The sequence below is a fragment of the Nomascus leucogenys genome, chromosome X, assembly GCF_006542625.1.
Source record: "Nomascus leucogenys isolate Asia chromosome X, Asia_NLE_v1, whole genome shotgun sequence".
Lineage (NCBI taxonomy): Eukaryota > Metazoa > Chordata > Mammalia > Primates > Hylobatidae > Nomascus > Nomascus leucogenys.
The window spans coordinates 92,533,652-92,543,735 of NC_044406.1; the positions used below are offsets into that span (position 1 = coordinate 92,533,652).

At 36.9% G+C, this 10,084-nt stretch overlaps 1 protein-coding gene across 1 annotated transcript in view; it reads left to right on the top strand.

Moving 5' to 3' along the window:
* The window catches only part of IL1RAPL2 (interleukin 1 receptor accessory protein like 2), a 1,171,118-nt gene extending 1,165,311 nt beyond the window's left edge, over positions 1-5,807 (top strand). The window contains exon 11 of the mRNA XM_003262140.1: positions 4,939-5,807. Within this exon, the coding sequence (XP_003262188.1) occupies positions 4,939-5,636 (698 nt within the window). The 3' untranslated portion in view covers positions 5,637-5,807. The remainder of the gene's footprint in view (positions 1-4,938) is intronic.
* The last annotated feature ends 4,277 nt before the right edge of the window (positions 5,808-10,084 follow it).

The window sequence follows — 10,084 nt, forward strand, 5'->3', positions numbered from 1 at the left end:
AAGAAAGTACTGAATTCTTTTGGAAAAGTGTATGTTTCCCATTAGAAGCAATTTCTTTTGGGGCTGCCATTCTTCCTGCTTCTATTTCCTCCTTCAGTTTGCCTTTTTCCTTCATTAATGAATGGCATAATTTGCTTTTAAGTCACTTTTCTAGATCTAATTCTATTTCTCCTCTAAATGCACTAGAATTTTGTTTTATACAATGACCCTTGAAAGATATTTTAAAATTGAATTTGCTTTGTTTTTAATAAGGCTTTAGGTAGCAACTTCCTTTGCTTTTTACAAATACTGATGCTACTGACATGATAGTTTTTTCATTTCTCTAATAAGTACATATCCCACGGAGAGTCTAGTGGCAAGGCATTTTATTCCAGAATATTTTCTTAACTCTCTGTCAACTCCCAGCAGAGACAAAATAAAAAGTTTTCTTTCATTTGCACTTATAATGTAAAAAAATGAATTTATATCAATTTAAGCACCCTATCAAAACTATGTTCAAGGAGACTTTTTTCTTTCTCTAATTGTTGAAGATTATGAATAGGTTAAATGTACTTGGCTTTGTTTCATGTCTCGTAATCTGTTGTGGTTTCGCAGACTGGTCTAGAGAAACAGAAGGCTATCAGACACAGCCCCTTTTGGTCTTTTCTGTCATCAGAAGTTACATCAAACCACAGCTTGCAAAGAAATGACTTAGTGACCTTTTATTTAAGGGATATCTTATATTTTTATGTGGAAAAAGTCTTTTAAGGGATTCCTGCTACTCAGTTGCTAGATTTGCTGGGACAAGTCAGGGCAAGATTTAGTGAGTATTCATATGTGCTGTGGATTTAAGGATTTTTTTTTTAAAAAAAACGTTTCTTTATTATCTCTTCGTGGTAACAAGCTTTTAAAAACGTTTTCTGAAGGTTTCTAAAATGTCTCCCAAAAAACCACAACCCTATGAGGGCAAACCCCACTGCCTGTCAGGGACTACTACTAACTATGGGCTGGCAATGTCTTAACTTGATACCTGTTTCTGCTTAGATTATTTGAAACTTTTCCAAACCCAACCACCCTCCCTCCTTGGTCTTTAATTCAGAGGTGGCAAAACTTCTTTGTAAAGGTCCAGATAGTAAATATTTTAGGTTTTATAGATTATATATGGTCTCTGTTGCATCGTATCTTCTTATTCTTCTCTTTTACAACTCTTTAAAAATATTTAAATCATTCTTAGCTCACAAGCCATACAAAAACCGGACATGGGCCTAATGTATCAGTCTCCAGATCACAGTCATTGGATGCAGACATACAACCCCGGGGTGAAGGGGAAACTGGGGCACTTGCTTCATAGAAGCCAGCAACAATTCCCTGGCTGAAGATTAGCAACTAAAAAATATGAACTCTACCTATTTGGTCTCTTCCTCATTTACTTTTGTTTTCCGTGATGGCTAGGTTCTTATATTTTCCCAAAGACAACAAAAGAAAACTTAAGAAGAGAAGGAAGAAGGAGACAGAGGGAGATAGGATAGAGAGGAACAATGGGATAGGTAAAAAGAAAGAGCAAGAAAGAAAACAAAGGGGGAAGTAAAAAGAAAAGAGGATAAAAGGGCAGAAAAAGAAAGGGATAAAGACAGAGGTAGAGAGGGGGAAATGGGGGAGAAAAAGAGAGAAAAACAGAGAGCAAGCCAGAATATGGAAGCTAGGGCACAGTCTCGCCTTCTTTTCCTTAGAGCCAGTCAGCTCTTAGAGGCACCTCCCCAGCTGCTTTCAAACATTGAGGTTGCTGCCCAGCCACTGATCATCATCCCAAGAAGTGAAATGTGGGCTTCACATCTGAAAACTTCCACTTGGTTTTTCACCAAGTGAAATGGAACACGAGATTCAGGGCCCAAGCAAATGGCTCATGTTTTCTTTGGGACACTGGGGCTGTGTCTACCCAGGGAAAATTTTGATGTACTGACTGACTGACTCTAGTGCATATGATTAATGTATATATAGGGCAAACCAGGATAATTTAGACCTTTTTTCTTCTACAGGAGGTTTTCAGCCGGAATTATCTGGATGGTTGCCTCAGCTCTCCAGTAGGCTTTGCCAGAATAAGCACAGCCAGTAGAGTATGCAGGAGACAGGGACCACTCCCTCTCTCCAAGGTTCCCTTTAACTCCCACACCCTGTGCAGCTGAGTATAGTGGGACCTGTACTGACAGGTATTCCTTCTGGGGGCAAATGTAAATTCTGTCTAATAAGTCTCTAAGAAGCCCCAAGAACCCTAAATATTGCATACTGCTTAACTGTCAGATGGCAAAATATAATAGATGGATGAAAGGGGAAAACCATACTAATGGAGGGAAAATGTTACCCTGTTCCTTTCCTCATCCCCAAAAGAAGCTAGCAAAGCCAAAGCCCATGACATCCCAATCAAACGAATTAGTACATGTGTGTACAGTTTCTCTTATAAGTGTGGATACCTGGGTTGTAATTTTTTTTCTTTAAGTTGATAGACTCATGTATAGATATAGCTTTAGTTTCTAAAAGCATAGTTTAAAAGTGCATTTAAGGCTGAGGACAGAGGATTGTTTAAGGCCAGGAGTTTGAGACCAGCCTGAGCAACATAGTGAGACCCCCCTCTATATAAAATAATAATAAAAAATTAGCCGAGCATGGTGGCTGGCACCTGTAGTCCTAGCTACTCAGGAGGCTGAGGCAGGAGGATTGCTTGAGATCAAGAGGTCGAGGTTGCAGACAGCTGTGTTTGTGCCACTGCATTCCAGCCTAGGTAACATAGCAAGACTCTTATCTCAAAAAAATTAAAAAAAAAAAAAGTACATTTAGACTACAAACTAACGCATAAAAATTCTGTTGTTCCTAGAGGTACACTTTATGTGACAGAGTGTTACTGACAAGGTTTGTACAAGGTTTAATTTTTTTAAATGGAATTACAAGCTGTAGTTAATTAGGGAACAATACTACTCAAAGTAACCCCTTCGTAAATTATTTTGTGAAGAATTATTCTATAAAATTAATAATGAATTCATAAATCACCCGGTAAAACTGTATCTTCATTGACTCCTGCACTGATATCATGATTCTGGGTTTGGGTTTTGTTCTGTTTTGTTTTGGAGGAAAGGTGAAAAGAATAATGAGAAAAATGCATGATAGTTTATTTTACTGTATCTTACAGATCCAACTTCTAATGATGAAGCTTCCCACATAACTTCTTTCTTTTTGGGAGCAGAAAGAAAGGAAGAAAATGAAGAGTCAGAGCTGTTGATACATTGGGAAAATATTTTTCCACTCTATTGAAACTTTCTACCTTTCCTTCCCTTCTGTTTCACCAGTTCTCTAAGTGATAATTACAGAGTGATAACTTCCCAGTTACTATTTCTGTGGTGTTTTTTTGTTTCATTTTGTTTTTGTAGATTTCACTACTTATTTTTTCCCCTGAATGCATAATCTCTAAAATAAAACACTCAAAATTCTTAAAAGTTCCCTGTCTACTTAGACACTGCCTTATCCCGACAGATACAGTCATTGTAACTACTGCATGAGAAAGATCCTGAAATGTATTAAATCAAAACCCAAAGAACAGTAACAACAAATTGTTTAATGGGCAATTCTATGTGTATCTCTTAAAAGTTTCTTATTTATCTGTAGGGTATAAAGAAAGTTTGCTCATTTTCACTTGTAAAAGTTTTCTTGCTGCCAAGTAGTGAAAATAAAACCTTAGAAAAGAGAGATCATCTGTAAAATATGCATCTGTAAAATAAGTTTCTCTTTTCAAATTGCTTGTACTGAGCTGTTTGGTGGCCCCACAATATGTGCTGAATGTGACTCCTTGAAAGCAGTCTGTAACCTTGGGCAGATTTGTGTTGACAAATGTTGCTATGCTTCTATCTGTAAGCACTGCTTCTGCTAGAGGGCACTGTACATTAGACAAGGCCTTGTGTTCTGCTTCGTAAAGACAGCTCTCTGGTGTAGCACCTGTGTCTAAGTCTCCATTTGTTAACACATGTGTGTGTTTCCTTTTTTGGCAGATAAGACTTTGGGAAGCATGATTCCAAAGGGATTATTTCATGTGATAAATAAATCCGGAGTTAGTTGAGTGTCTCTCTACCATGTAAAAGCCATAGATAACACATTCACCTCACTTTCAGAATTGCTCCACAAAGTAGGGCAAATACTTACTTTTCAGTTGGTAGACTCCTTCACTGTTCATTTCACACCACCCCCCACCTCCGACTCTACTCTTCACTCTTCCTTGGAACAAAAGCAGCTAGTGCCAATTAAACTCATGGGCACAAACCACTTCCCTATCTCTGGGTTTGAAGGGCATAATGGAGAACCTAAGTTTGCAAATGACAGAAATAATCAGAGAAACAAGCTATGATTCTAAAAGAGATTTTCCACCATCTCTATATCACAGTTACCTCTCGAGTAGTTAGTATACATAGGCCCCTCCTTGTTTAGTAGTTGAAAACTAGGGGCCATATATACAGTTAGTATTTGTCAATTACAATAAATAATATTAATAAAAATAAAATTAAAGAAGAAAAGCAAACAAAACCCATAAATACAGTAACTCTGCATTTATTAAAAGGATCCATTTCTCTTTTCATCGGCTCCTTGATTAATTGTTCGCTTAGAGTACTAGCTTGGAAGCCTGACTTGAATTAAATGATTACATAAATAAAAATCACTGAAATACACCTAAGCTCTGAAGAAGTCAGAGTTTATGTTAGCCAACAAAACACTGTAAGTAATGGTGAGGGAAAGGAAAATAACGATTATAAGCAGTTTTTTTTTTTTCAGTTTTAAGGAAGGGAATGTACAATACAAGAAAAGAAAATGTGACGGACTTTAGTGAGAGACTGGATCTTTGCTATACTAGTGTGCAAACCTGATGCTTTAGAGACTGGCAATGTCTTTGTTTTACTCTTTCTCTCTTTCTGTGATTTGTAGCATACATGGAAGATCTCACAAGATATGTTGAACAAAGCAGAAGACTTATTATCGTGCTAACTCCAGACTATATTCTCAGACGGGGATGGAGTATTTTTGAACTGGAAAGCAGACTCCATAACATGCTAGTCAGTGGAGAAATCAAAGTGATTTTGATTGAGTGTACAGAATTAAAAGGGAAAGTGAATTGCCAGGAAGTGGAATCACTAAAGCGCAGCATCAAACTTCTGTCCCTGATCAAGTGGAAGGGACCGAAAAGCAGCAAATTAAATTCTAAGTTTTGGAAGCACTTAGTATATGAAATGCCCATCAAGAAAAAAGAAATGCTATCTCGGTGCCATGTTCTGGACTCCGCAGAACAAGGACTTTTTGGAGAACTCCAGCCTATACCCTCTATTGCCATGACCAGTACTTCAGCCACTCTGGTGTCATCTCAAGCTGATCTCCCTGAATTCCACCCTTCAGATTCAATGCAAATGAGGCACTGTTGCAGAGGTTATAAACATGAGACACCAACCACGACCTTGCCAGTACCTTCCTTAGGCAACCACCATACTTATTGTAACCTGCCTCTGACGCTACTCAACGGACAACTACCCCTTAATAACACCCTGAAAGATACCCAGGAATTTCATAGAAACAGTTCTTTGCTGCCTTTATCCTCCAAAGAGTTTAGCTTTACCAGTGATATTTGGTAGTGAAAAATCTGAATTCCTCTGAACAGCTAGATGAGCATAGAGAATTTCTGCTATACCAAGCATAAAGTACACCTAATAACATTGAGGTGTTAAAAAAGTGTTTGAAGAAAAAGGTACAAAAATGGCTTTTATACTTAAATATTTTTGTTTACATTTCCAGAATAGTGGGGGGAAAGAAGGACCTGCTTTTGTAGTATGGCACCTTGTTCCAATGTACAGTTTTGATTTCTTCCTGAAAACAAAAATTTTAAAATCCTGTTGTCTTAGAGTAGGTTTTATGATAGCACATGGACTGCATGCTTAGTAGGTGAGCTGTCTTGCCCATATTTAAAAAGATTTCAGTATTCACATGGTATTTGAAATAAAGAAAATTTAAAGACTTTAATTGAATTTGAAAATTCTGAACCAAGTTTAAGGGGAAAAATAACTTCTATAGAGTTCTGAAAACTCAGGAATTATCAAGAAAGAAATGTTGATGCACTCCAGTTGGAAGATTGTAGAGGAAGATCAGTTGAGAAAAAATGAGAACTTCTTCAACATAATGGACACTTTCTGTAGACTAAATCAACAGCTCATAATAACAGCTTTTAGTTTTATTAGGGAATCACATCTTCTGTAGGCAAATTGGTAGATAGGTAAACAATGTGCATTTCTTACGCAAATGAATAGACAGGCTGTGAGTTCTTTTAGGATGATTTTGAACAGCCCTTGTGGCTTTCTAATTCCAAAAGTTTTACAACTTTGAAAACACATTTTGAAGTACACATTTCATTGTTTGCTAACAAATTCACATTTGGATCTTTTCCTTGACTTGCTATAAGTATTATATGAAGATGTGGACATCTTCCTGCTTTTTTTCAACATCGTTGACGTTTGAATTTAAATACATCTTGACTGCAAGTGTCAGCAATTGGAAAGAAGTACTGCAACAACATTCGCAGATGAAGTGATAAATGATTTATGTTTACTAGTGGTAGAGCAGCAATTGCACAGTTTCTCACCGGCAATGTAGTTATAAAACAGACTATTCTGTATATATAGTATATGGCCATCTGTGCAAGGCTCCTGCACAAGTATGTCTACTCCTGGTGCTTCGAAGAGTATACTTGATAGGCTAAACTTCTCCATCCTCACATAGTGACTGTGACTGTACCATGCCAGAAAATCCCTGTAAATAATCTAAGTATTGCCTATTTGCTGTAAGGAATGTGCTCCTATTCTAGTATTTATTATGGATTACTACTTTATGTTCTTTCCAATTAATCAAATTAGATGTGCTCTCCACCTAGATGCCTGTGAGGGTCATTTGTTAATCAAGGTCAATTGTGGCATTTTGCAATAGTTCTTAAATCATGTTCTTGGACAAACATAAAACAAGGACAAATGTACACAGTGTGTAAAAATTAATAATTTGCTCACCCCTTGTAATTGTGAATCCCACATGTATAAGAGAACACCAGATAATATGCTTTATTTCTTTCAATCTTTTTTCATTATTGATTTTCTGTGATCCACGAGTTTTGGTCAAAGTACTTGTTTCTCTGTTGCTTTTCTGTATCCAGCCATTCAGAAAATGCATTCTGCACCAACAGTAGGTGAAAGCTTAGCAGTGATACATGTTCATTTCACAGCGGGACAATTAGTTGCTCCTTTGAAAAGTCCTGTTCAACACATGTCGGTGTTTTATAGATGTACTTTTTCCACTGAGAAAGATAATTTTGTTCTGTAAAATCTATAAGTCTTTCAAAATGAAAATTTATCAGTTCTGAACTGTTTCCAAGTGTTATAAAGTTGTATTTACTCTGGTTGTTCTTTAATGCTATGTGTAATTACTAAGTTAAAAATCTGCATGAACTCATATACTCATGTAATAGAAGTTTTAAGTGACCAATTGTATTTTTTATTATATTATTTTTCACAGAAATCTAGACTAATTCAAATGAATGTTCGGTGGTATTTTTAAACGAATAGTTCTGTATTGAGCATGTAAGTTCTGAAAATATAACATGAGTCTCTCTGCTTACTCTATTTACAATGATTAAATGTGGGTAGCAATTTGAGTTGGCTGGCCACAATGTGTCCTTTCACTACTAGTAGGTACTCAAAAACAGAGCATTCACACTTGTGCTGGGGAACTTGACAAGAAACCTTTTCTACAATTTTCAGGAACGAATGTGTACACTATCTATAAAAATTTATTTCTAGATGGCAATTCAAAATTTAATTTTCATCTCAGATTTTTTAAAGATATAGCCCATAAGGGTATAATAAGTATTTAGTCTAGAACATGAAGTATTTTCCTAGTTGTATTCACAGAGGGAAAAACATTTCTTCTCAATTTTTCACTGAAATTGATTTTGGAAATCTAGAAAAACGCTGGTACAACTAGTTATCCTATATTGTTAACAAATTTATTGTTATGTTATTGTATGCAAGAATGTATACTTTTTAAAACAGGTTATTTTAAGGCAAAACATTCGGAAAATATAAGAAATGATGAGACAAATGAGAAATGTACAAAACCATAAACAAATAGGAAATTAAAATTGCATGAGAACAAACAATGCTCAAGGATATGGGCAATGTGTACATGGGTTTAATTAGGCAAAATATGAAATATGGTGGGATTGATAATCTATGGGCTCCAATATAACTATGGAAACTCTAAAAAGTGGCCACATGGTACCTGAAAAGAAGATGTCTGTCCTCACTGCCTCTAAGCTTTAATTGAATTAGGTCTAAATCTGGTCCACTTTCAATCACTCATTCAAAAATATGAGTACAAAGAGAGTTGCAGGTTTCTGGTAAGGCTTGAACCAAAAATAGCATCATGTGAGAGGCTGATATTTTGTCTGAGGATTGATGGTTAACATGGTAGGGCATTGGAGGAAACGGTGCAATCAGAGGGTGAAACAGAGTTCAGTTATGAAAGAGAAGTTTATAGAGGTGTCCAAGAGGACATGGGAATGAGTAGTGTCCTGGGAATAACTTCCACAACAGGTTGGAGAATGGTAAGTGTGAGAAGGAAAAAAATTCTTGCAGGAAAGAGAAGGAGAGTCTTTGACCCATGTAGTATTTGAAGGGCTTACAAGAGTATGAAACCACTGCTATAAAGCATTTACTGCCATTTGACATTTTGTTTTTAAATAAATTGGTTGGTTTTTACCAAGTATTTTCTAGAAAATTGAGTAATGGCCAAGGGAAATATCCTGAAAATTGCACATATAAATCTTTACACTCCTGATATTCATTTCCCAAGTTGAGGTAGTGTGCTGATAAAACCAGACTCAAGACAGAAAATAGTTCCATAGTGACCAGTTACGTTTGAACACTTGCAATTGTTGTTGCTCTTTTCTAGGACAGAATTTGATGTTGAAAATTGTCTGGCTCCAATTTCCCTATTACTCATGCATTTTTCTACTATGTCTGATAGGAGATCACAGTGTTGAGCATTAAGGCTTTCTGATGAATGTATGGAGTAGTTTGATAAACAATAATCATTCACTTCAAACTCTTACATCAAACTTGTCTTGGTTTAGAACTGGATTCAGCCACAGGAAATGTAAGCTTATTCAGCAGTCCATTTAATTACTGTGAGATCAGAACTTGTAAAGTCACCTACACTCATCTAACTTGTCTTTCCAAATGCTCACTGCTGTTTGCTCAACATTTTCTCCAAATGGTATTAAAGTAAATCATGAGCATTTATTGAGTGCCCACTGTGAACTGGCAACTGCATAAAGTATAATAGAAATCCTTTAAAAAATTGAAGTCCCTGTGCTCAAGTAGTTTACACATCGTATACATGAAGAAAGGGGGGTATTTATAAAACACATTTAAGTATAGGAAAATTAATATTGTACATGCAGAGCAGATAAGTGAGGTGGGGCAATTCAGTGCTGACTGGGGCAAGATAAAAGTTGGGAATAGATCCAACAGTGGTGAAGAATAGGAATTTCTCAAGTGCAGAGAATAGCACATGAGAAGATTCAACAAAGAATAAGTCGGTCTTATTTAGCTGATAGCAGGCACATTTGGTTGGCAAGAGCAGACTCTGTGTGAGGACATAATAAGAAATAAGAGCCAGGTGCAGTGGCTCATACCTGAAATCCCAACACTTTGGGAGGCCGAGGCTGGCCGATCACTTGAGTCCAGGAGTTTGCGAACAGCCTGGGCAACATGGCAAAACCCTGTCTCCACCAAAAAAATACAAAAATTAGCCAGAAGTGGTGGTGTGTGCTTGTAGTCTCAGCTACCCAGGAGGCAGAAGTGGGAGAATTACTTGAGCTTGGGAGGCAGAGGTTACAGTGAGCTGAGATCGCGCCACTGCACTCCAGCCTGTGCAACAGAGCAAGACCCTGTTGAGAGAGAGGGAGAGAGAACTAAGGCTGAGAAATGTGGTGGAGCATTCATCTGATAACAGATGCAGGAAAAAGTAGACAAGGGGA